The 27036-nt window shown below is 43.8% G+C and overlaps 1 protein-coding gene across 2 annotated transcripts in view; it reads left to right on the top strand.

Moving 5' to 3' along the window:
* LOC138295908 (centromere protein J-like) overlaps positions 1-27036 on the top strand; it is a 387581-nt gene that overhangs the window by 34962 nt on the left and 325583 nt on the right. For both annotated transcript variants that reach the window (XM_069234528.1, XM_069234529.1), the window contains exon 3: positions 21485-21581. In XM_069234528.1, the coding sequence (XP_069090629.1) occupies positions 21485-21581 (97 nt within the window). The remainder of the gene's footprint in view (positions 1-21484; positions 21582-27036) is intronic.

Consider the following 27036-nt stretch of genomic DNA (forward strand, 5'->3'; position numbering starts at 1 on the left):
TGTTAGGAAAAACCTGACACCCTATATCCTTTTATTTTACATTCTAAGCTGCAGGTCACACAGTTCACCTTACAAAGTCCTGGAACTCTGCAGTCAGAAGGAAAATTAATTGTAAGACAAATTGACTTTTGACCTCTGTCTGTGAACACAGAGCAAATGTGACATAAGAACAAGATTTAAAGGCATCTTTTATTGCCCCTCCACTTTTCAACTGAACAGAACACCTGTTCAGTGTCAATTGGCCAGAAGGGACAAGTAAATATTAAACATAGCTCACATTGGTGGAGTGGATTTTTCAAGCCCGGTGACAAAGGGAGTATGGATGAGTGGCATTGTGAATTCCCGACGGTGTCTTTGATTTGTTGCTGGGCGTGATGTGTTGAAACTTCGTTGGAAGGTTCTGGTGTCTGTGAGGTGTACACTGTGCTTCATTTGTATCAGTTATGGTGTCTGCCATGTAATGACAGCCAGGTGGGCATAAATGTAAGTTTATACAGATGCTTGTGCTGTTTAGAGCGCAATGTATGGTGGTAGTGTCCATTGTAAAATAGAAACTAGGATAAGAAGTTGTTTCTGGACTATAGTGCAGTTATGGGTATGTTTATGATGTGGAGTCAACTGGACAAATTAATACTGCTACATTGCGGTTAGTTGTTGTGGTGATTGTGGGGTACATCTGAGTGCCAATCTACTCTTCCCATATGCACCCTAGTTAGTCAATCAAAACAAACTTGTGGAATACAAAGAAAACACATAAAAATTACAGTGATGAATTTAATGGATTAATTTAGACGGGTTCTATTATGCATCAAGGCTAACACCTACACTCAATAGTGATGATACATTTTTGAATACTTGCCAGTATTATCCTTTTCTCCTGGATCCACCTTTGTTCTCAAATTAATTACCATATATAATTCACTGTGTGACTTTAGAAACTGTATTGGTAATATATTGAGCTTCTATAGTGTGTACATTTTATGTAGGAGGGTGTACCTTACATGATTTTACTGCAACCATCCCAATTGTATAATACATCTAGGTCCAGATTTACTAATGATTTGGGCATGCTTTGCATTACTCTTGTGACAGAAACCTGACGCAAAGTGATATGCTGGTATGTACTATCCAACACAAATCAAGATTTGGTTGGATATTTTCCAAAAGGAACATAAAGTTGCTCTATGTGCTGCTTCGCATTACTTTGTGTTAAGGGAGCATTCCATGGATGATACATGGGTATGGACAAGCAATCACCCATGGGTTTAGATGCAAATCCCTATCTACACACATTGTTGGACAGGGATTTGAGCTAAATTCTAATTCCTCCTTGTGGTAGAAGTAATGAGAAAAGTATTTCTCCTCATTTTTCTTACTTTGCATGTGTGCTGCATTGTACAGCACACGCACATTTTCATAGCTCTCGGCCCTAGAATGCAACATGTCAGGTGGTACTTTGCACAAAGCCTAGTAATGTGTTGGCTAGTAACTAATAAGTATGATGTGAAATTAAGTCTTGTGGTATAAAGGTTTATTGTTGCATTATATATATATATATATATATATATATATATATATATATATGTCAAATATGTAGTCACAGACACGGAGCACACCTTCGCTGGTGCCGGCACTTTGGAAGTTGACCACATGGCTCAACAAAATTCTCCTGTCAAAAAACACCATGTACCACACTCTGTGAACTCCATACATTCCTTTTATTGTGCAAAATCAAGAGCAGCTGTCTGACGTGTTTCAACCCAATGGCCTTGTTCACAGTTGGCCAGTCCTACTTTTGTTTTTTTATTTATAGCAATCATCTACGCTGCCCATTATGAGGCATTATGGATCCTGTAGTCATTGTCTAGCAAGTTAAATAAAACATAATTACAAATGTACAAAACAAACATAAACCTGAATGGCAGACTGTATACAATACTGGAGGTGACCAAATAATATCTTATTCATCCCTATTCATTGAGCGCAATTCAACACTGTTGTTCTTTTTATATGTAGTTAAATGCTCATTATCATTGTATTCAAGATGTAACCAATACCTTGACAGTTCTTGAACATTGCAGCCTAGTACTATATCATATGTCATACTGTATTCCATCAATATATTTCATTCACTCCAAATTTTTCTTTTAATGAAGTGTTGGTATCGCAATGGTAGAAATGTTGCACAGTAGTAGGTAGGTAACCCTAAAACAGTAAAGGTCTAGTAACAAAATTCACAATCTACCATAGCCAGAAACTCTGACAATATTGCATAACAAAATCATATTACTCCTTTTTTTCTTTTTTTTGTCTCATTGTTTTCCCGTCAATAGTTCACTACAATCGATCACACCCTCTAATAATATAAATATACATCAATTCCAAAAAAAACATATCAAAACAGGAAACAAACAACAGCGGCATAAATTCTGGGTTCAATACTAAATCTTTCCCAGGTCTTCCAGTTCCAAACAATAACAACATTTGTTTTCCAATCCAATCATTTAGTGCCATCAACCAATTAACCTTATGTAATTTCATGATACCTAAATGGTTGGGAAAAAAATGACTTCTGACTATTTTATCCTTTACGGATGGTCCCCCCCAAAATGTAAATACTGGTCTTTCCCCCAGTAAAGGACCAATGTCTGGATATTTTGTTATGAAGTTTCAATGCTTTTGTAAAATTCTTCGTTTTTTGCCACTTTCTTTGCTGAAGACTGTAATTATTCTGAGGGAATTCTCTTCTTTTGTTTTTTCAGGATTCTCAATTTTGGTAATCAGAATCTCATTTTGGGATTTTTTCATCAACCTTTTTCCATACTGTTCTTCAAAATACTGCTTTTAAAGCCCCTGGCTTTGAGTCTTTGTATCGTTTTTTTATACTTGTTAGTTGCTTCTACATCATCTGAGCAATTTCTTCGCATATGTATCAATTTGCCATATGGTATTCTCAATAGTAATGCTTGTGGATTGAGGCCCTCACCATGCAAGATACTATTTGTTGATGTTTCCTTTCAATATAGGGTTTCTATTTTTTCCCTTTTGAACATATACTGTAAGATCCAGGAAATGTATCCATTCATGACTCGTCTCACATGTGAATCTCAATATTACATTATTTGTATTTAAAATAGTGTAATATGTCATGAATTCTTTTGTTCCATGCCAAATTATGATCAAGCCATCTATGTACCTAACCCATAACATGATTTTATTTAGATAAATATAATTTTCTTGCTTTCATGCCATCTCCTTCCCTCACTAACCCATTACTAGGTTCACATAGTTCGGTGATAGAGAAATGCTCATAGCTGTATCACATGACTGATAATAGTTCCCATGATTGAAAAGAAAAATACTATTTGTTAGGCACAATTCTATCATGGATAAGAGCATCTTGGTGTGTTGTAATTCTCCCATGTTACTTTGTTTGAGAAAATATTCCCAAGCTCTCAGTCCCAGGTCATGTGTAATGGATGTATATAGAGGCACAAAGTCAATAGTTGCCAATAAATATTCCTCATGCCCATGTGTGTTAGTGAGAATTCTTAAGAGATCCCCTGAGTACTTTATATAACAACCTAATGTTTTCACTATTGGGGCTAAATAGTAGTCTACGTAGTCCGAGATCTTATTAAAAGTGAATCACATGCTGAGACGATTGGTCTTCCTGAAGGATTAGTCATAGCTTTATGTATTTTGTGTGAAAAAGAATATATAGTGTGTACTGTGGGATTTTCATTTCTCAAAAATGTATATTCATCATCATTAACGAGAACGAGAACCTCTCGATGCCACTCTCAAAGCTTTGTGTTCACTGTCTGAATAATTGATTGGATTTTCCTTCAATTTCTTGTAATCTTATTCGTAAACTGATTATATGCCTCCTTCATGTACTCCTGTGTGTTAAGTATTACAATGTTGCCGCCGTTGTCAGTTGGTTTAATAATTATCTGGCCATTCTCTGCTAAATTCTTTAATGAAAGTCATTCCTCTTGGGTTAAATTCTCTTTTTTCCAGAATGCCTTCATTTTCTCATCTTGTCTATCTTGGCTAAGACCAATTCCGCAAAGATGTCAATTTTGTGGCCTGGTGACAGGGAAGGTCAAAATCTGGACTTGTCCTTAAATTTGCTGTATACAGGTCTGTTTTAATGCCTAAATTCTCTAGGACTTCATCCTCCGTCATATCTTCATCCTGTAAATTGTGTTCTACGTCAAATAATGTTTTTATGTCTGAGATCTGATCAATACATATGCCGATCGGCCATTTCTCCTTTGTTGCTCATTGCAGTATCAGAGTTGTAGTTGTGGCTTGGTTGCATAGTATTTAGCCAACTTTAATTTCCTGATAAATTTGTATATATTAATTTGTGAGTCCATATAATTAAAGTGAGTTTCTGGGCAGAATGTTAAATCTTTATTGAGAACTCTTTGTTCTATGGATGTCAGAACATGATCCGAGAAGTTGACTACTAAATTTGATGCTACATACCTATTTCTTCTTCAGACTTCAGAGAGGGGATTGCATTTTATTCATTTGTCTCTGGTTTGTGATGATTGGCCCCAACCTGACTTTGGCTTTGGCCTCGGCCTCAGCCCCTTCCTCTGCCTCTTGACAGTTGTTGATCTAGATCAATGGTCTCCAAACTTTTTAATGCAGCGCCCCCCAGTTAAAAAATACAAATCATTGCCCCCCCTTCAGAATTTTTTCGCAATTGTTGTATAAAAATGGCAATGTTTAAATATGTCTAGACATATTTAAACATTGCAGTTAAGTACTGTTACCTTTTAAAACATGCAATAACATGCTTCTGCTTAAAACAAAGGCATGTTATCTGTATAATGCGTCTTTTGGCCAGTGTCTGGGAACATTTGAGGCTCCCCTAAGGGGTCCCGCCCCCCCAGTTTGAAGACCTCTGATCTAGATAAAGCAGCTTCATTTCTTCTGTAAAGTAATTTTACTGCTGTGACTACTGGTTGAGGATCCTTCTCCTTCCATTAAATCTACATCTGTTTCACTGAATGCGTCCATAGAGCTTGTTTGTTGTTTATTTTTCTTGAAAGTAAAATTTATTTTCTGATTGTCGGATCTTTTTGCAAAGGTTAAAATTCTCCCTTGTTCATAATCCCACTCATCTGTCTGGAATTTTCTTTTCTTTCTTTCTTGTATTTCTTCTTCATACTTGTCTTGTCTTCCTTCCATTTCCTTTCTCATGGAGATTTGTTTATTCTTATTGGATTGTTCTTTTAATTTATCTTCAATCTCCTACATTTTTTTTGTATCTCTTCTAAATTCAGTTTAGCATGTTTAATTAATATCCTCATCAAATTCAATGAGTAGTGCATATTGTTATCATGCCATTCCTGGATAAGTTCTGGTCTTGTGTGAGGATGCATTGGAACTGTTAATATTCATAGGCCTCTTAGTACTCCAGTAACTTCTATATATTTCTCTAGTGCTATAGTTCCTCAGCTTTTGTGGGTTTCTTTCTTATACAGCTTTTCCAATTGAAAAAAAATGCCTGTTTTAATGATACTTTAACATTTCCTGTTGTTGATTTATGGAGTTCACAGAGTAAGGCAGATGTTGTTTTTTGACAGGACATATATATATATATATATATATATATATATATATATATATATATATATATATATATATATATATATATATATATATTCACTTAAAAAAACAATGGTTACAGGGACGTTATAGCTGGGCTCACATTTTAAATGTCAGAAACCATAGAAATTCACCAGTTATAGTTAGAGTTACCTCACGTAACTATAACTCATGCTCTAAGGTAACTATAACCTGCGCTCCTGCCATGCACAGTTTTTTCATCAAACATTTTACTGCAAATAATACATTGATATTATCACTGATCTTATCAAAGATGCCATGAGTGTCGTAATTTGTGGGTTCATTAGCAGTGTACGGCGAGGGTGTGAGTTATAATTACCTTAGGGCACGAGTTGTAGTTACTTGAAGTATAACTGGTGAATTTCTAGGGTTTCGTACGTTTAAAATGTTAGCCTAACTATAACGTCCATGTAAACTTTGTTTTTTTTAAATGCATTTCTATGTTTTTTTAACATATATTAATTTTCACTACAATACATTAATCCAACCACTGCCACACACAGCCATAGGAGAAATGAGGGCGAAATCTTGAACACCCGATCTGGTTTTCTGTATGCGTGGGAATTGTGCAAGTTGAAGTCCGGGTTAAGCAACACTGTCTGGAAGGTTTGTGAATCCAATGCGATTGTTGAAATATGCTGGGCCATTGTTATGAAGTTCCTTGAAAGAGTGGGTGAGGAGTTTGAATTATGCCCATCTGTGAACAGGGAGCCAGTGAACTTCAGGTGTGATGTTATGTGAGTGTGGTGTGGGAGGTTGACAGCGATCCTGGCTGCTGAGTTTTGAATGGTCTGAAGCCTTCTGGTGAGTTTTTTGTTAATCCTGGCATAGAGGGTGTTTCCATTGTCCCGCTTACATTTGACTAGGGAGTACGTGATGGGTTTCCGGGTGCTGACTGGGAGCCATTTGAAAATGTCCTCATTGTCTTCAGGGTATGGACGCATGAGGCGGTGATAGCATTGACCTGCATGAACATGTCATGTTTGCTGTTGAAGATGATGTCAAGGTTTTTGCCATGTGTGTTGGTCCTAGCTGTGCTGGCCACCAGTTAGAGTCCCATGGTGATGTACTCTTCCTGAAGATCACAATCTTGGTCTTATCGGTGTTCAACTTTAGACAACTGGCCTTCATCCAGTGGACGATTTCAGTTATGCAGGCATTGAACTTGATCCGGGAACCTGGCGTCTTGTCAGTCAGGGCGTGTAGAAAAGTACCCTCTGTTTGGCATGTTATCCCCAATTTCTGTCTGTTGTCAGTGTGTTTGACTGTGTCACTGGGATCCTGCTAACCAGGACCCCAGTGCTTATGCTCTCTCTCCTCTCAATTTTGTCACTGCAGACTGGTAACCCAGTATTTCATCCCAAATTGGCATACTGGTCACCCCTTATAAGTCCCTCATATATGTTACTTAGGTACCCAGGGCATTGGTGTTCCAGGGGATCCCTATAGGCTGCAGCATTACTTTTGCCACCCATAAGGAGCCCATGCAAAGGCTTCTGCAGGACTGCCACTGCAGCCTGCGTGAAATGGTGCATTCACTCGTTCACTGCCATTTTCACTTCACCAGGTCACTTATAAGTCACCTATATGTCAGGCCTTCCAACCCTGAAGGCTGGGTGTAAAGTACCTGTGTGTGAGGGCACCCCTGCACTAGCAAAGGTGCCCCCACATCGTCCAGGACCCTTTTCCTGGACTTTGTGAGTGTGGGGATGGCTTTTTACGCGTGCACTGGACATAGGTCAATACCTATGTCCAGCTGCACAATGGTAACTCCGAATACGGCCATGTAAGGTGTCTAACATCTTAGAATTATACCCCAATACTGATTCTATTATTGATTGTATAATTCCATGTACTCTGGGGGCTCCACAGTGGACCCCCAGTACTGTTATACCAGCATTCTGAGGTTTTCCAGGCTGCCCCAGCTGCTGCCACCTCACAGACAGGTTTCTGCCCTCCTGCTGCTCAAGAAGCTTCAGCCCAGGAAGGCAGAACAAAGCATTTCCTTTGGGAGAGGGGTGTTACACTCTCTCGCCTTGAAAATAGGTGTTACAGGCATGGGAGGGGTAGCCTCCCAGAGCCTCTGGAAATGCTTTGAAGCGCACAGATGGTGCCCTTCTTGCAGAATCCAGTCTACACCGGTTCAGGGACCCCCAGTCCCTGCTCTGGCACAAAACTGGACAAAGGAAAGGTGAGTGACCACTCCCCTGTCCATCACCACCCCAGGAGTGGTGCCCAGAGCTCCTCCAGAGTGTCCCTGGATTTTGCCAACTTGGATTTCAAGGTGGTAGGGCGCTCTGGGAGAATCTGAGTGGCAAGTACCAGCAGGTGATGTCAGAGCCCTCCCCTGATAGGCGCTTACTTGTGTAGCTGAGCAATCCCCCTTTCAGGCTATTTAGGGTCTCTCTTTTCCTCAGATTCGGAATGCAAGTCTCCAACAGGAGTCCTTTGCATCCTTTATTTCACCTTCTTCTGACAAAACTGTATCTGGACCCTCCAGGAACTCTGCAAACTGCCACAAAGAAGCTAAGACAACTTCTGCAACATTGTATCTTAGGCTCCTGCTAGCGACTGCAACTGTTTCCAGGTCATGCATCTTCAGAGGGCAGCCAGTCTTCAGCCTGCACCAGAAGAACAACGGAATCTCCCTTGAAGTGAAGTAGTCACTTCCCTGCTTCAGCAGGCACCCCTCTGCAGCGACGACAGGTGGCGTAGGTCACCTCTCCTGACAAAGTGCATGGATCCAGCAACATCGGTGGTGGACTGAAGTGGTCCTGATGGTCCTAAGGTCCAGCTGTCCAACTTTGGTGGAGGTAAGAGCTTGTCTCCCCAGGCAAGACAGTACCCCCATGCATCACGTGTTTTGCAGTTGCCAAGGCTTGTGTGCGATCTTTAATAAAGTTCTTTGTGCGCAGCACAGCTCCGGCCCTCAGCACTCCTTCCTATGATGCACAGCTTCCTGAGTGATTCTCCAGCGGGGTAGGATCCCTTTTTTTCAGTGCTGCATGGGCCTTCATTTGCACCTTCTGTGCCCCCGTGCGGTGGGACTCCTGTGCTTGCTGCCTGGTCTTCTGACAGCTTTCTGAGTTGCTGAGAGCCCCCTCTATCTCCCTCTGCTAGGTAGAGGCCACCAGGTCCCTGCTGGTCCCAGGCCGAGCCATTTCCCGCTAACTGCGTGCTTTGCGTGTGCCAAGGCTTGTTTGCGGAATCCAGCGATGCAAACTAGACTGCAATCATCCATCCGGCATGGGACATCATCTGCACCAACCAGGAACCCGCATCCGTCTTCTTGGGTGCAGTACTGACTGTTCTTCTTCACCAGTAGTTCTTCTTTTGCACCTTCATCCAGGTTAGCAGGGGCTCCTGTTTTCCCTGGACTCTTCAATGCTTCTTTGACTTGGTCCCCTTCTTCCACAGGTCCAGGAATCCATCATTAGTGCCTTGCAGTCTCTTCTTGTTCTTGCATAATCTTCTATCATGTGTTCTTGTGTGTTCTAGGAAACTTACTGTGATTTACTCCTCCTTTACTGGGCTCTGGGGTGGGTTCTACTACTTACCTTTGGTGTTTTCTTACACTCCCAGCACCCCTCTACACACTACACTTGCCTAGGTGGGAAACCGACTTCGGCATTCCACTATTTTAGTATATGGTTTGTGTTCCCCCTAGATCCATTTCTAACTATTGTGATTTTCACTATTTGCACTGTTTTCTAACTGTTTTTACAGCTATTACTGCATTCTAGTGTATATACTGTGTATATAACTTACCTCCAAAGGGAGTATAGTCTATAAGGTATTTTTGGCATTTATTTTTGTAACACTGAGTATTTTCTTTCATGTGTGTAAGTACTGTGTGACTACAGTGGTATTGCATGAGCTTTGCATGTCTCCAAGATAAGCCTTGGCTGCTCAGCTACAGCTACCCCTAGACAGCCTGTCTTCTAGGCACTGACTACATTTCACTAAGAAGGGATAACTGGACCTGGTATAAGGTGTAAGTAGCTTTTGCTCCCTCTACAAACAAAGCCAGCCTCCTACCGGGAGTGAATGAGTTGCACCTCTTTCACATAGGAGAGGACATTGATATCATACGGGTGAATGATGCTAGCAAGAGGGCTCATGTATGAGATGAAAAGGGTCAGGCTCAGGGCGAAACTCCACAGATGAGGTTGTAAGTGTCCGAGCTGCACAGTGCCAGGCAGACTGACTTCTAGTTAGGGAGGAGCAAATCCATCGGAGTGTGTGTGTTTGTATTCCTAATGTATTTAGCCATTGGTTGAGGATGGGGTGGGAGACTTTGTGAAATGCTGTGGAGACATCCAGGAGGATGAAAGCTGCCGTGTTTACTCTGTCCAGAGTCATACGGATGCCATCTGAGCAGCAATGAGGGCAGTTTCTGTGCTGTGGTTGGGTCTGAAACCATACTGAGTGGTGTCAAGTAGTTGGTGGTCGACGAGGAACAAAGACCTTGGCTGGGAATAGTAGCAGGTTCATTGGTCTGTAGTTGGTGAGTGTTGAAGGGCCTGTAGAGGGTTTCTTTAGCAATAGGAGGACAGGTGCATGCTTCCAAGCACCTGGAAAGGTCGTGAAAGAGGTAGTGGCAATTAGAATGGGTGTCAGCATGGTGCTGATGTGTTGCAGTCCTCCGGAATAAGCGTGTTGGGACAGAGATTTAATGGGGCTTCAGAAAGGATGGACTTCACATTAGTGGTAGTTTCTACTGGGGTGATGATGGACCTATGGTTAGCACTGGTTCATTAGATAAGATCAGGAGGCATTTGGCGAGGGCGTTTTGGTTCAGTTGCGGGCTGAAGTTGCTATAATGACTGATTTTGATCCTGAAAACTTGAGAGGGAGATTGTTGTGGAGGTCCTGTGGGGGATGATCGAGTCAATATGCTCATTGATGGTGAGGATATTAGTAATCTATTCAAAAGCGGAATTAATGAATTCGCTCTATGGTTTAGGATCTGAGACAACACACAAGCATTTGTATCATCAACAGTAACTGATCAGTTCAGAAAACGGCAAGCCTGGTTGAACAACTGAGCAGGCAAATATCTATGACACAGTGGAAATATTGGCTATATTACGACATACTCCCCATCTGAAATAAAACGTCTCAGGTCTACTACATACTGCCTTTCACTGCCAATGACAATTCCATCAAAAATCCTGCAGAAGAAAATGAAATAGCACCTGCATTTCTTCCAGGATACACCTTTATGCTGCAATTAATAACCTCTGTTCCACTCAAATTTCCAAGTGTGCTGCTAAAAAAAAAAAAAGAAACCAGGAGTTACTTCATGTGCCAGCCTGCCAGGAATATTTTGTAAATAATCTATGGTGTTTGTAGATAGTTTTCAGATAACAGCTTAGCACCTCTTGCTGCAGTGGAAGTGCTCCACTCTCTCTTTCTTTTTTAAGGTCAGACAGTGAGGCTCTGTGTTCAGGAGTCATCTTAAGCATCTTTTATGAAGTGGTGTGTGTACTGCATGTTCCTCTGCCCTGTGCAGGGAGCGTGAGCAACTACTGTGTGAGTAGTGAATAACTGTTGGATAAGAGGTGCATGGATGCTAGTTGATTCATGGAGGAGTGCAGAGTGAGTGGCGTGCCAATGCAAGGTGAGAGGTATGTGCGTGCCAAGATGAGACGTGTATTGGTACAGGGTGAAAGGTATGTAAATCCAGAGTGAGCAGTATGAGATCAAGGTGAGAGGTGCGGGAGCAGTGTGTGAGTGTAGGAAGAATGGTGTGAGTGCCGTTTGTGGAGGGTGAGTGGTGCATGAATACTGGTTGAGAGGTGTCTGAGTGCAGTGTGAAAGAGTCTTACTGCAGGGTGAGAAGTGTTTGAGTGTGCAGGGTGAGCAGTGGACATGCATTAGTGGTGTGTAAGTGCACAGTGAGCAGTGCGTGTGCAGGGTGAAAGATGTTAGCATGTACAAGGCAGGAGGTTCGTGAGTGGCTTCAATTCAGGGGGAGGTGAGGTGTCGGAGTACTTGGTGAGAGGTATGTCATTGGTGTCTGAGTGCAGGGTTAGCCATGTGTGAGTGCAGGATGAGTGGTGACTGCATGTAGAACGAGTAGTATCTGTGTGCAGGGTGAGCAGTGTTTGAGTGCTGAGTGAATGGTATCTGAGTGCAGGTTAAAAGATGTCACTGCAGGGTGAGTGTGCAGAGTGACTTGTGTGTAAATTTGCAGAGCTAGTGCTCTGTGAGTGCCCTGGGTGAGCGGTGTCTTAGTGTGCATGGTGAGCATTGTGTGAGTAGAGAGTGAGCTTTCTGTGTGCAGGATGAGTTATGTGTGTGTATGCAGGGTGAATGGTGTGTGTGTGTGTAGGGAGAGTGGTGAATATATGCAGGGGCTGGTGTACGAGAGGTGTAATATTGGGGTGTAAGAGCAGGATGAATTGTTTGTAAGTACATGGTGTAAGGAAATGCCTCCTGGGCATGGTTACCCCCTGACTTTTTGCCTTTTGCTGATGCCAAGTTACGATTGAAAGTGAGCTGGGACCCTGCTAACCGGGCCCCAGTACCAGTGTTCTTTCCCTAAACTGTACCTTGCTTCCACAATTGGCACAGCCCTGGTACTCAGATAAGTCCCTTGTAAATGCTACCCCTGGCACCAAGGGCCCTGATTCCAGGGAAGGTCTCTAAGGGATGCAGCATATCTTATGCCACCCGTGGGACCCCTCACTCAGCACATGCGCACTGCCTCACAGCTTGTGTGTGCTGGTGGGGAGAAAGTGACTAAGTCAACATGACACTCCCCTCAGAGTGCCATGCCAACCTCACACTGCCTGTGGCATAGGTAACTCACCCCTCTAGCAGGCCTTACAGCCCTAAGTCAGGGTGCACTATACCACAGGTGAGGGCATATGTGCCTGAGCACTATGCCCCTACAGTGTCTAAGCAAAACCTTAGACATTGTAAGTTCAGGGTAGCCATATGAGTATATAGTGTGGGAGTTTGCTAAACACGAACTCCACAGTTCCATAATGGCTACACTGAAATCTTTGAAGTTTGGTACCAAACTTCTCAGCACAATAAGTGCTGATGCACTGATGCTAGTGTGGAATTTATTGTAAAATGCACCCAGAGGGCATCTTAGAGATGCCCCCTGAAGACCAATCTGACTTCTAGTGTTGGGCTGACTAGTTTCTGCCAGCCTGCCACAACCAGACGAGTTGCTGTCCACAAGAGGAGAGTGCCTTTGTCACTCTGTGGCCAGGAACAAAGCCTATACTGGGTAGAGGTGCTTCTCACCTCCCCCTGCTGCAACTGTAACACCTGGCGGTGAGCTCACCCCTTTTTGTTACAGCGCCACAGGGCATCGCAGCTAGTGGAGATGCCCGCCCCTCTGGCCACTGCCCCCACTTTTGGCGGCAAGGCTGGAGGAGATCATTAGAAAAACAAGTAGGAGTCACCCACCAGTCAGGACAGCCCCTAAGGTGTCCTGAGCTGAGGTGACCCCTGCCTTTAGAAATCCTCCATCTTAAGTTTGAAGGATTCCCCCAATAGGATTAAGGATGTGCCCCCTCTCCTCAGGGAGGAGGCACAAAGCCATTGGCTACTGCCCCCCAGACCTAAACACACCCCTAAATTTAGTATTTAGGGGCACCCAAGAACCCAGGAAATCAGATTCCTGCAACCTGAAACAAGAAGAAGGACTGCTGACCTGAAAGCCCTGCAGAGACGACGGAAGACAACAACTGTTTTGGCCCCAGCCCTACCGGCCTGTCTCCTGACTCGAAAATATGCAACAGCGACGCATCCAACAGGGACAAGCAACCTCTGAAGCCTCAGAGAACTGCCCTGAACCTAAGGACCAAGAAACTCCCGTGAGCAGTGGCTCTGCTCAACAAACAGCAACAATATTGCAACTTTTCTGCAACTTTCAAAGACTTCACTCTTCCCGCCGGAAGCGTGAGACTTCACCCTCTGCACCCGACGCCCCCGGCTCAAGCTCCAGGGAACCAACACCACAGGGAGGACTCCCAGGTGACTGCGACCTTGTGAGTAGCCCGCGGTGACCCCCGTAGACCCCCACAGTGACGCATGCAGAGAGAATCCTGAGGCTCCCCATGACCGCAACTGCCTGTAACAAGGGACCCGACGCCTGGACAAAGCACTGCACCCGCAGCACCCAGGACCAGAAAGAACCGAACCTCAGTGCAGGAGTGACCCCCAGGTGACCCTCTGCCTAGTCCAGTTGGTGGCTGGCCCGAGAAGCCCCCCTGTGCCCTGCCTGCACCGCTAGAGCGACCCCCAGGTCCCTCCATTGAATCCTATACAAAACCCGTCGCCTGCTGTGCACACTGCACCCGGCCGCCCCTTTGTGTGCTTACTTGTATCCCCCCCCCCCAGTGCTCTACAAAACCCCCCTGGTCTGCCCCCAAGGACGCAGGTACTTACCTGCTGGCAGACTGTAACCGGAGCACCCCTGTTCTCCATAGGCACCCATGTGTTTTGGGCACCTCTTTGACCTCTGCACCTGACCAGCCCTGAGCTGCTAGTGTGGTAACTTTGGGGTTGGCTTGAACTCCTAACGGTGGGCTGCCTATGCCCAGGAACTGAGACTTGTAAGTGTTTTACTTACCTGACAAACTAATCATTACTTACCTCCCCCGGGAACTGTTGATTTTTGCAGTGTCCACTTTTAAAGTAGCTTATTGCCATTTTAACAATAACTGTATATGTTATTGCTCTAATTCAAAGTTCTTAACTTACCTATGTGGAGTGCCTTGGATTTTATGTATTTACTTCAAATCTTGAACTTGTGGCTCTAAAAATAAATTAAGAAAATATATTTTTCTATATAAAAACTATTGGCCTGGAGTTAAGTCTTTGAGTGTGTGTTCCTCATTTATTCCCTGAGTGTGTGTACAACAAATGCTTAACACTACCCTCTGATAAGCCTACTGCTCGACCACACTACCACAAAATAGAGCATTAGAATTATCTAATTTTGCCACTTTCTTACCTCTAAGGGGAACCCTTGGACTCTGTGCACACTATCTCTCACTTTGAGATAGTATATACAGAGCCAACTTCCTACACATGGTTAGTGGTTTGTGAGCACGGTGTGAATGGTAGGTGAGTTCCGTGTGAGTGGTAGGTAAGTGCAGGGTGAATGATGGGTGGTTGATCGGTGAATCAGTGCTGGGTCAGAGATGTATGACTGGTGTGTGAGCGCAGGTTGGGCAGTGTTATGAGCACAGAGGACCGGTGTCTGAGTTTAGAGAGAGTGGTGTGTGAGTGCAAGATGGGGGATGTTACTACAGAGTGAGCCATTTTTAAGTGCAGGGTGAGTGCGGATAATGAGGGTTGCCTGAGGGCAAGGTGAGAGGTGTCTGAGCAAGGGCAAAAGTGTCTTTTTGCAGAGTGAATGGTGTTTGAAATGTGTGTTCTATTAGAGTGCAGGGTGAGCAGTGCCTGATTGCATGGTAATAGGTGTGTTAGTGGACATGGTGAGCAATACAGTGTGTAGAGGCTAAGTGATGTGAGTGGTCAGCATAAGTAGTTTTGTGGATGCATAATGAGAAGTGTGTGGGTGGTGTGTGAAGTGTCAGAGGTGGGTGAGTGCAAAGTGAGCAGTGGGTGAAGGCAGAGTGTGAGGTGAGGTGTAAGAGTGCAAAGGACATGCTGTGTGAGGGTGAGTGATGGATAAACTGTGCTTAACTTGTAAAAGAATGTATGCCTGCAGGTCTAGCATTAGCTTTGGTGCCACCCGGTGTGACAAACTTTTTGGTGCCCACCTCCAATGACATCCTTCTCCACGGATTCCCTCACTATCACCCTCTTACAGTACCTCTCAACTCTCTATAACTTCTCTCTCACATGCATTTATTTTGGCTTATAGCACCACTCATAGCAGTGTAGTGTTTCAGAGCACTTTGCATCACAAATTCATTATACAGAGAGAACGAATCATACATATGTAAATACATCTATAGGAAATGTTACATAAGACAGTTAGAATTACAAGGAATCACATGTCAGTCATACTAGTAGGCAGTGTTTGTTCTGCAGAAGCACAAACTCGGTATTTAAAATGTAACACAGTGTTTGGGGTTGGCTTTACTAATAAGAATGTATGTCTACCCAAATGAACCCTTTTAGCAACATTAGGATAATGAAAGGCTGGGGAAAAAAACAACATTCTACCCTATTCCATGCGGTTTGCATGCAGCTCTGTGATGACAGGTCATAGCTCACTGTGCAATAGTAGGACAGTAACTTATGAACTGCAAGTAACAAAAGGATCTTTGTGATAACATGCATTAACTGACTGAGCTTTCCACATAAAATACCTTTCTCTGATCTGCAGGGTGCACATTCTTTGCAGCAAGCATATTAACCATCAATGCTACTTTTTGATGAGTCAAAACTGCCAATAGGCAAAACTCACTTCAGTTACTGCTGCCTGGAAACTGCCTGACACACAATGAACTCTGCAGGAGGTGCTTTTTAACCCTTAAGTTATTTGTAAACTATCCCCCCCCCCAAGGTCTGCGGCAGGTGCAGCTGCACAGGTCGCACAGCTGTGAAGCCAGCCATACGTGTCAGAGCCCAAAGTTCTGCTCCAGTTGTGCTATTAAAATTTGCCACACCGAATACCAAGGCTACATAGTCTTAAATTCACCTCAGGCCTCTTTAATCTAATACCAGACACTGTTCCTGCCTTTATCTCACTCTTCATGGTCCCTGCTTTCTCCTTGTTTCAAATTTTTTATGTTTTGCCTGCTTGCAAAGTCTTCTGTTAACAAAATAAAGTATTAGTCTGCGCCCCTGCCCTTTACTTACCTGAACTTACCACAGGGCCAGTCCAATGTTGTTCTAATATATACCGGCTTCTGATTGGACAGCACATTGACTGCTTTGGCTTCCTGCTTCTACCTGCTCTGCTTTGCCGTTGTGTAGACTCTCGACAAAGTAAAGCTTCTGGTCACTGCCAGTAACTTCTGACCAGTGTCCTTCGACTAGCTACTCGTCGTTTTGAAGGTACTTTTTTTTCAATTAGTGCCAGCACTCCATAGGTCGCATTCATTTTTTAGACACTAGGAGATCTGTCTCCCTTTTCACTGTTATTGCTTGCTCCACCCTTCTCACCCTACATTGTTTTGCTGTCCCCCCTTCCCTGTTATTCATTTTCTCATTCTTGCTTGTTTATTTAGCTCTGTCAGCGAAGCTCTCTCCAGATTCGGCCCAATAATTGCAGAAAGGGTTGCATCGCTGGCTGATGTTTCCTGTTCTGTTTCCCCCCCCCCCTCACATACTGGATGTTTGAAAAAAGCTGCCCAGAAGCAGCACCGTCCTCTTTGCTTGATGCTCACAACCTAGCGGTTTTCTAATCCTGAGCAGGTCATCCTACCGGCCCTCTCGGACAGGCTCATGCATGATGCCCAGGCCCCGCAGCATTTTGATACAGACCCGGGATGGGTGCTGCTGAGCGCAGGTAAAGAACGCACAGCTATGGATGTCCCACAGGACGTCGCAAGACCACCTCTCATTTTCTGTTTCTGTCGCCTCTGTCTCAGGTTAACACAGCCCTTCTCCTCTTCAATCTCTCTTTCTCTCTTCTCAATTCCTTTCCCCTTCCCTTGTACCACCCCAACCCCCACTCTTTCCAAACATCTCTCTACCTTATCCCCGAACTCCAGGCCCCGGCCTCTTCTCTCTTCCCAGTCTTGCTCCTCTCATTTTCTGTGTCATTTTCTATCCCCCTGTTAACGCTTCCGTCTATGTTAATTTATACACATCAGGACTCGTTTTAGGCCAATTAATCTTTGGACCCAGTGGTGAGACACCGTAGGACGAGATAACTGATCAAAACATCAATCAATAGGTCAATAACATTGTCAACGTTTAACATCAAATTAGACGCTCAGCGCAACCATGACCTTTCAGTCATGAATAACCACACCTTAATGGAGTTAATAAGTTTTATTCCCTATTGATTACAATCTAGTAGCAAAGGCATTAATCTCGAAGTCAATAAACACATAAGCACGATGATAAGATGGCAACCACAATAAGCCTTCGATAATGCAAAAATTAGTAACATGAATAATCAGATAGATATAAGCGGATTATAGCACTTCGAATTTCTAAGATACTAGTTCAGCATAGCACCACGTCAGTCACGTCAATTTGTCAGTCGGAGTGAATACCTCGTCTAACCTCTAATTAGCATTAGCATGTTGGGCGTCATGCAAAAACAATTTGAACACCAATTTGGAAAACATCTAACTAAGGTCTCTATCAAAACATACAGCAGTTGGTACCTAGAAAGAAAGGCAAAATGAATTTCCATTAGCAATTATATAGCTACCCTCCTCTGATTAGGTCAGCATTCAGGATCAGTCTTCGTCTTCAGGACATCCGTCAGATAGCCGTCAGTCTATCTAAGTTAGAGGCAAGAGACACTCTCCTCATAAGGAGAAAAGTGTAAGGGCAGTAATATGGGCAAGGATGGTTTGTCTAAGTCTTAAGTCACAGAATAGTGTGACAGAGTTTCGGGATGTAATTGATATCATTCCCTACCTAATGGACGATTATTTCCTGTGTCATGGGTTTTTATCCCTTTCTAGTAATTCATTCCCCCAAAATTCTATTGGTTAGTCAATACACCCCATCATTGTTAACCTATCAAATTATACATTAAGTAATGCATTTGTCATTTCTCGATAAAATATTGGCTTCTGATTGGTCTTCATAATCAGTCTTCCGTAGGTGGCATATCCGGGGTTACTTCATCAGCTTGGCACACGTCTCAGGTTAAAAGTTCTCGTTCCCTCGTCTCATTGTCCTTGGAAGTATCTACAAATGTTTCGAGGCACAATCATTTTATACTAAAAGATTCTAGCATGCGGATGGGAACATCTCCCCATGTTTCAAACTAATACAGCAAGAACAATAGCTGGGTCATGGTCGTTTGCAAGTCAGCACACTGAAGAGACAGGAAAAATACGCCTTTAATATGAGAACTACACAGCTTCTGCTTGACTCACGCTAACTTAAGATATACGAGTTTAATGAATGCAGTTCTATACGTTTTAATGTGCTCAGTTAGGCAAACTATAAACAATTATTCCTTACGTTTGACATTAGTTTGTACATGTAAACGATTTTCCATTTTATGAATACGCTTTTAATAAATGTTTTATTAATACAGCATTGTTAGACATAAGTATTTCACGTCTATAATATGTAATATCAAAATACGCTCTCTCACCCCCATTCTTCCTGTAGGCCTCTCCTTCCACTCTCTTCCTCGAGTTCTAGTGCTCACTACCAGGCTGTTAATTACGAAAGCAACCAACGAGGCTTCACATACAGATCAAAGGCCATGGCCTTCATGAATAGACTCCCTCATTTTCCTGTGAGAATACGAGACAGCCAATGCACATGGGATACCCTTTTCATGTATGTTGTGTAAGTGGGCCACATTCAGGGATGCCATGATACTCGTCCACTTGCAAATGTTACACAGGATAAAGGAATAAGCATCAAGGCTGTGATATGGAACCTCTGCTCTCACTTTCTCTCTGTTTTAGTAATCACCATTTTCACCCCCTCACCCCTGCCATTCCATGAAGACTCTGTGAATAAACTGATTGTCACTCTATTTATAAGATGTAAGAGCCCACCCGTTAATGTACAATTTTCCCAACTTTCCTTCACATTTTTTTGCAGTTTTGTATAGTGCAAAGTGACCCGAAGGTATTGGAGCGCTTTACATGAGCACAATATATATTACACAAGGACACATTCATATGTATTTGGTTTCACCTCCACAGTTCATGTATTGTGAGTGTTTGTTTACCATTTTCCTACTGGTAGAATTTCTAGATGGTTTCATATTTATTGCCTTTCTTTGGAAAGTCAACAGCTTATACCAAAACTAACTTTTTTCCTCTGTCTAAACAGTGAAGCTAGGCGAGCCAACCCGGCTACCTATGCTTTTCAGATAGTCCAGATTACTAATATTTAAGGATATTGATAATGTCTGCACATTTGTGACAGTCTGTACGGATTACTCAAATACAAGTTACTAAACAGCCAATACTTGTTTTTAACTTTAAGACATGCTGCATGTAACATATCTGAAAAGAACTGACAAAAACAAGAGTTCACAGAGGTGAAACCTATTGGCTTTGCTAATGCTTACTCTGTAGTCCTCTTCCCACTTCTTTCCCAATTGCGTGTTTTTCTTTCTCTTGATTGTGGTAAATTTCTGATGAGGAAAAATGTGTTGCATCTCCAAAAATGGGTGCTGGTGTGCCCCGCCGGTAACCACCGGTTCAAGTTAAGCACTGTGATTAAAAGAGGAATAATTTCAGGGTGAACAGTTTTTGAGTGCAGGCTAAGAGGTGAGTGGTGTGCCACTGTGACTGCAGAATGTATGGAGTGTCTTCATAAGTGCAGGGTGAGTGGCATACTTTAGAGAGTGCAGGGTGCAGCACATTGAAGCCAGACCTATTGGCATTGCCAATGCTTGCTAGTATTGTAATTTAGTTGCTTGTCCTGGGCAGATTCTTACCTTGAAATGGCACTACACATCGCTGAGTTAAGACTTTTCTTCAGCTTCGTTCACGTGTGTGTGGAGCAGTTGGAAGCGGTCACTATGGTGCTCTCAGTCTCAGTGAGAAGGGCATCATTGCTGTTCAGCTCTCCTTTGTCACATAGCCTGATACCTACTCTGTCAGAGACCCCTTTGCTGTCAGCCTCGCAGTTGCCTAGACTGACATCTGTTGAGTTTGCTTCTTCTTGCAAGTGTATTCATTTGCCCTTCCCTGTAACTGCTGTTTGCCGGAGCTGATACATACTGATACAGTGCTCAGCACTGCAACAATGTTATACAATGTAGCATACTATACAGTGTAGAATCATACAACTATTTAGTGCAGTGTAGTGGAATACTATGCAACGCAACACTATGGAAGGCCGAAATACTAGACAATGAAAGCAGTATTATATGGTATAACATTAGATATTGCAGCAATACTATGCAATGCAATACAGTACTGTACAGTGCAACAAAGTGCAGTGCAATCTAACATTTAATTACATTTGATACAATACACCAGTCCTGGTTTGATGATTACACTGCCATTAAAGTTGTAATTATTGTCATGCTTATTACATCATCACTGTCGTCTGAACCCTCAGCTTGTACGATTTTTAAAATCTTTCTGTATCCATGCCCTATTCATCCACTGAACAATCCATACAATAATCTACTTATAAACTCATGTATTTATCTATGCACCTAGCCACCCATTTATTTATTATGCTTCTAGTCACTCATTCTAGTCACTCGTTCGAGCAGCGATAACCCCCCCCTTTTCCCCTAGCGCCTTGAGACCCGCACGGGTGAGTAGCGCGCTTTATAAATGTTAATGATTTGATTTGATTTGATTCATTCATCCATCAATTCACTATCCATTCAGCCGTTGACACATTTTGATCTTCACCCACTTCCTCACCAATTCACACAACCACACCCGCAAAATTGGCAACTAAAAAAGGAGCATTTTCACTTGTAAAATAGCCAGACCTGTGGCTTTTCTAATGCCTGTTTGTCATTTTGGTGATGTTTTCCAAGAACATTTGCTAGCAGCCTAGTTTTCTCTGTGGGGTAGTAGCCCTATTTTTTCAATTGGAATGGGGTTTGCTTCTAATTAGAGAATTCTAATAGGAAGCACAACACTATTAGCTCCAAAATAGGAAAACGCCTACTGGGTTGAACTCCTCATGCAGACGATAAACTGGACTTGACTCTTGTCTTCTGAGAAAGCCAACCAATGCCATCTCTTGTGTTTTGTATTTCCAGGGCCCGGGACAGCAAGAGCAGATAATGATGCAAAAGATGGAAGAGCTGCAAAGACTGGTAAATCAACAGCAGAAAATAATCACATTGATTAATCCAGGTAGGCTACTGGTATTTCTCATCTAGAAGTCTGTCTAGCCATACAGAGAAATGCCATCAGGGAGGATCCCTAATTACGCTGGCAAATGCAACACTTTTTGTGATGTGGTTTGAATTGGGGGATCACTTTAACTACTGTTGCCATTGCCCTATTGATAAAACTCTTTGAAGTTTTAAAGTGAGGCTTGGCTCACCAGCGGACTACATTTATTTTTAAAAACTGGTCTTTATTGGATTTTGAGATAGAGCAAACAGTAACAATGCAGTATCCAGGAACATAATACAGGTAGGTCAAGTATCTCTTCAATAAGATGATATCAACATTTTTAACACCCTCCCACCCTACCCCGCTCCTGTGCAAAGTGTCTCAGTTGATATAAATCAGGATCAGTATGGCAGAACAAAGTTATCTATCACTTTGGTCATGAACAGTGATAGTGAGTTGTCCAGTGGGTGCATCCGTGGAAGGTTCCTTCAGATCAGTGAGCAAGGCTGCCCAGGCTTGGAGGTCATCCTCTAGTTTGCCATCTCTGTGGACATGGTTCATTCGTACTTCTTCTGCCAGGGCCCATTCAGTCATATCCCTGAAGCAGTCGGGATATGTAGGAAGTAAGGCTGGGGAGCGGAATTTCAAATAGTCTACTATGGCACACAATTGTACTGGTTTCTGTCCAGCAAAGATGTCACAGAGATGAGAATGAAAGACTGCATTAATGGCCCATTGTGTGCAAACTGAGTGTCCTGTGTGATCTTTTAAAATCAGTATTGGGGTTCGGGAATCCTCCTATTTTGCCAGCTGGGCTATCATTGCTCCGGCCCTATCACCCTCAGCATGTAGTCTTTGGTAGTGCACTGTGTAGGAAGGTAGCCTCTTTCTAGCCTTGTTACCCCCACTTTTAGCCTGTTTGGGAGTATATGTCAGGGTGTTTTTATTGTCTCACTGGGATCCTGCTAGCCAGGACCCCAGTGCTCATAGGTTGTGGCCTGTACGTGTATCCCTGTGTAGTGCCTAACTGTGTCACTGAGGCTCTGCTAATCAGAACCTCAGTGCTTATGCTCTCTCTGCTTTTATAATAGTCACTATAGGTTAGTGACCATTTTCACCAATTCTAACTGGCACACTGGAATTCCCTTATAATTCCCTAGTATATGGTACCTAGGTAACCAGGGTATTGTGGTTCCAGGAGATCCCTATGGGCTGCAGCATTTCTTTTGCCAACTATAGGGAGCTTAGACAAATCTTACACAGGACTGCCACTGCAGCCTGAGTGAAATAACATCCAATTTATTTCACAGCCATTTTACCCTGCACTTAAGTAACTTATAAGTCACCTATATGTCTAACCCTCACTTGGTGAAGGTTAGGTGCAAAGTTACTAAGTGTGAGGGCACCCTGGTACTAGCCAAAGTGCCCCCACATAGTTTAGGGCAATTTCCCTGGACTTTGTGAGTGCGGGGACACCATTACACGCCTGCACTACATATAGGTCAATAACTATGTGTAGCTTCACAATGGTAACTTCGAATATGGCCATGTAACATGTCTAAGATCATGGAATTGCCCCCCCCATGCCAAATCTGGCATTGGGGTGCCAATCCCATGCTTCCCCGGGGCTCCAACATGGACCCCGGGTACTGCCAAACCAGCTCGCTGGAGTTTTCACTGCAGCTGCTGCTGCTACCAACCCACAGACAGGCTTCTGTCCTCCTGGGGTCGGGGCAGCCCAGTTCCAGGAAAGCAGAACAAAGAATTTCCTCTGAGAGAGGGTGTTACACCCTCTCCCTTTGCAAATAGCTGTTAAGGGCTGGGGAGGAGTAGCCTCCCCCAGCCTCTAGAAATGCTTTGAAGGGCACAGATGGTACCCTCCTTGCATAAGCCAGTCTACACCGGTTCAGGGATCCCCCAGCCCCTGCTCTGGCGTGAAACGGGACAAAGGAAATAGGAGTGACCACTCCCCTGTCCATCGCCACCCCAGGGATGGTGCCCAGAGCTCCTCCAGTGTGTCCCAGACCTCTGCCATCTTGAATGCAGAGGTGTGAGGGCACAACGGAGGCCTCTGAGTGGCCAGTGCCAGCAAGTGATGTTAGAGACCCATCCTGATAGGTGCTTACCTGACTAGGTGGCCAATCCTCCTCTGAGGTCTATTTAGGGTCTCTCCTGTGGGCTTCTCTTCAGATAACGAATACAAGAGCTCACCAGAGTTCCTCTGCCTCTCCCTCTTTGACTTCTGCCAAGGATCGACCGCTGACTGTTTCAGGATGCCTGCAAAAGTGCAACAAAGTAGCAAGAAGACTACAGTGACATTGTAGCGCCTAATCCTGCTGGCTTTCTCGACTGTTTCCTGGTGGTGCATGCTCTGGGGGCTGTCTGCCTTCACCCTGCACTGGAAGCCAAGAAGAAATCTCCTGTGGGTCGACGGAATCTTCCCCCTGCTAACGCAGGCACCAAACTTGTGCTTCACCGGTCCTCTGGGTCCCCTCTCATCTTGACGAGCGTGGTCCCTGGAACACAGGAGCTGGATCCAAGTGACTCCGACAGTCCAGTGGTCCACCTGTCCAAATTTTGTGGAGGTAAGTCCTTGTCACCTCACGCCAGACAGTAATCCTGTGTACTGTGTGAACTGCAGCTGCTAGGGCTTCTGTGCACTTTTGCAAGGAATCCTTCGTGCACAGCACAGCACAGGTCCCAACCACTCCGTCCTGCTTTGCTCAACTCGCTGAGTTGACCACCGGCTTCGAGGGACCCTCTTTTGTAGTGTTGAGACGACCGCCATGCTCACATTTCTTGAACCTGTGTTCAAGTGCTTCGGCGGGTGCTGCCTGCTTCTGCGTGGGCTCTCTGTGTTGCTGAGCGCCCCCTCTGTCTCCTCCTCCAAGTGGCGTCCTCCTGGTCCTTCCTGGGCCCGGACAGCACCCATTTTCTTTATCTGCGGCCTTTGCAGCTAATAAGGCTTGTTTGTAGTCTTTCTGCGTGGAAACAACTCTGCATCCTCCAGCACGCCGTGGGACATCTTCTGTGCAAAGAAGTTCCTGGCGTTTTCCATTGTTACAGAATCTTCAGCTTCTTCCACCCGGAGGCAGACATTTTGCTCCTTCATCCCGGGTTTATTGGGCTCCTGCCCCCCCTGGACACTTTTGTGATTCTTGGACTTGGTCCCCTTCCTTTACAGGTCCTCAGGACCAGGAATCCATCTTCAGTGCTTTGCAGTCAGTTGTGGTCTTTGCAGAATCTCCTATCACGTCTTTAGTGTGTATCTGGGGAAGTAGGGTAACTTTACTGCTACTTTTCAGGGTCTTGGGGTGAGGTATCTTGGACACCCTTAGTGTTTTCTGACACTCCCAGCGACCCTCTACACATTACACTAAGCCTGGGGTCCCTAAGTGGTTCACATTCCAGTATCTTAGTATATGGTTTGTGTTTCCCCTAGGCCTATTGCATCCTATTGTATTCTACAGTGTTTGCACTACTTTTCTAACTGTTTACTTACCTGATTTTGGTTTGTGTGTATATTTTGTGTATTTTACTTACCTCCTAAGGGAGTATATCCTCTGAGATATTTCTGACACTGTCAATAAAATAAAGTACCTTTATTTTTAGTAACTCTGAGTATTGTGATTCTTATGATATAGGGCTATACGATATAAGTGGTATAGTAGGAGCTTTGCATGTCTCCTAGTTCAGCCTAAGCTGCTCTTCTATAGCTACCTCTATCAGCCTAACCTGCTAGAACACTACTAATCTACTAATAAGGAATAACTGGACCTGGCACAAGGTGTAAGTACCATCAGGTACCCAATGTAAGCCAGGCCAGCCTCCTACACACTGCAAACGTGTTTTTCTAATCTACACTAGTCATCTAAAAGGGCCTTGTGGGTCTCACACCAGTCCTTCAGTTGGTCTAGATGGGAGGGGAGCACTCTCTCTATATCACCTAGGGTCTTCTCACATTCCCCTAAGTCTCTTTCAAGCTGCCTCCAGACACCATATGTTGTCTTAAGGTAGACACCTTGGAGGACGGATTTCATCACCTCCCAATCAATGGCTCTTTTGCCTTAAGTGCTGCAGTTCTCATGAAAATAACGTGTCAGTGTGTCTGCAATTGTGGCTGCAAAGGGAGGGTCTGTAAGTGCCTCGACACGGAGACGCCAAAGCGGTATTGCCGGCCTTCTAGTTATTTTCCCAAGCACCAGCAGGACAGGGGAATGGTCTTATAGATATCTAGGTAAGTAGGAGATTCCCGAGACTAGAGGCGCCAAAGCATCAGAGACCAGATATAATCTAATCGGCTGTGGGTGTCCGCTGCGGAAGAATAAAAGGAAAATTGTTTGGTATGTGAATTTCTAATGTGCCATGAATCACTAAGGGGGACTTTGCACATTATATCTCGTAAGGTGTCAGTCACATGAGGCTTGGTGTGTTTTCTAGGATGAACGTGGTCTAGTTTGCCTTTTAAAACACAATTACAACCTCCCGCCATAATGATATCAGCTGCCAAATAGGGGGAGGCAGCCCGTGCTACAGTGTTGTAACAATCAACACAATCGTTATTAAGTTCATATATATGAATAAAACACATTTTATGCCCATCTAGGGTGCCATACAGGATTATAAATCGACCTTCAGGGTCCAGTATATGGTTCAGATGAAAAAAGGGCACCTCGGGGGCCACCCAGATCAATACTCCCCGGGCATAGCCGGAGAAGGACGTGGCATATAGCTGTCTTCTCCATCACTTCTGAATCGAGGAAATGCAATTACCCCATATTTGGGTTTCCTGTAGAAATCCAATGGATATGTTATAATGTCTTAAGTAGGCATGAACCCTCCAGCGTTTTTCTAGTTGGGCAATACTGCGAACATTCCACATCATGAGTTTAGCACTGTGTTCCGCCATCTATAAATATCAGTACTCACCCCTCCCCCACCAAATGAGGCTGCCATATCGCAAGTGGCCATTCAAGAGGGCTATTCTAAGAACGTTTGTGGCTACGGTGCACAAAAGCAAAATATAACATTTCATAACAACAAACCCATTAACAGGAAATAAATGCCCAACTCCCCTCTTCCTTTGGGCAGCAGTGCCACAATCTACCCCTCCCCCACCACCAGCATGTTGACAGGTGAGGGATAGCAACAGTCACCCCATTTCCCTAAACAGAAAAACAAACTGGCTCAAATCACAAATAAGATAAAATAAAGATATAATATACAATGCTACAGGTGTGGACTCGTGAGTGTGCGAGGTCAAACACACTTAAGCTCTCTCACTACATCTCACACCGCTCTCCTAGAGCATTCCATTATCAAAACACAGCAGTAGGATGAACATATAACATGCAATAGATGTAAACATTCAAACTCTCCCCTCCTAGCCAAAAGACAGTGCTAGTGGTCATTTGTGAATGAGTACACCGCTTGGCCAGAGGCCAACTTTTGAGATTACTGCATGCCAGTG

This window comes from Pleurodeles waltl, chromosome 5, assembly GCF_031143425.1.
Source record: "Pleurodeles waltl isolate 20211129_DDA chromosome 5, aPleWal1.hap1.20221129, whole genome shotgun sequence".
NCBI lineage: Eukaryota > Metazoa > Chordata > Amphibia > Caudata > Salamandridae > Pleurodeles > Pleurodeles waltl.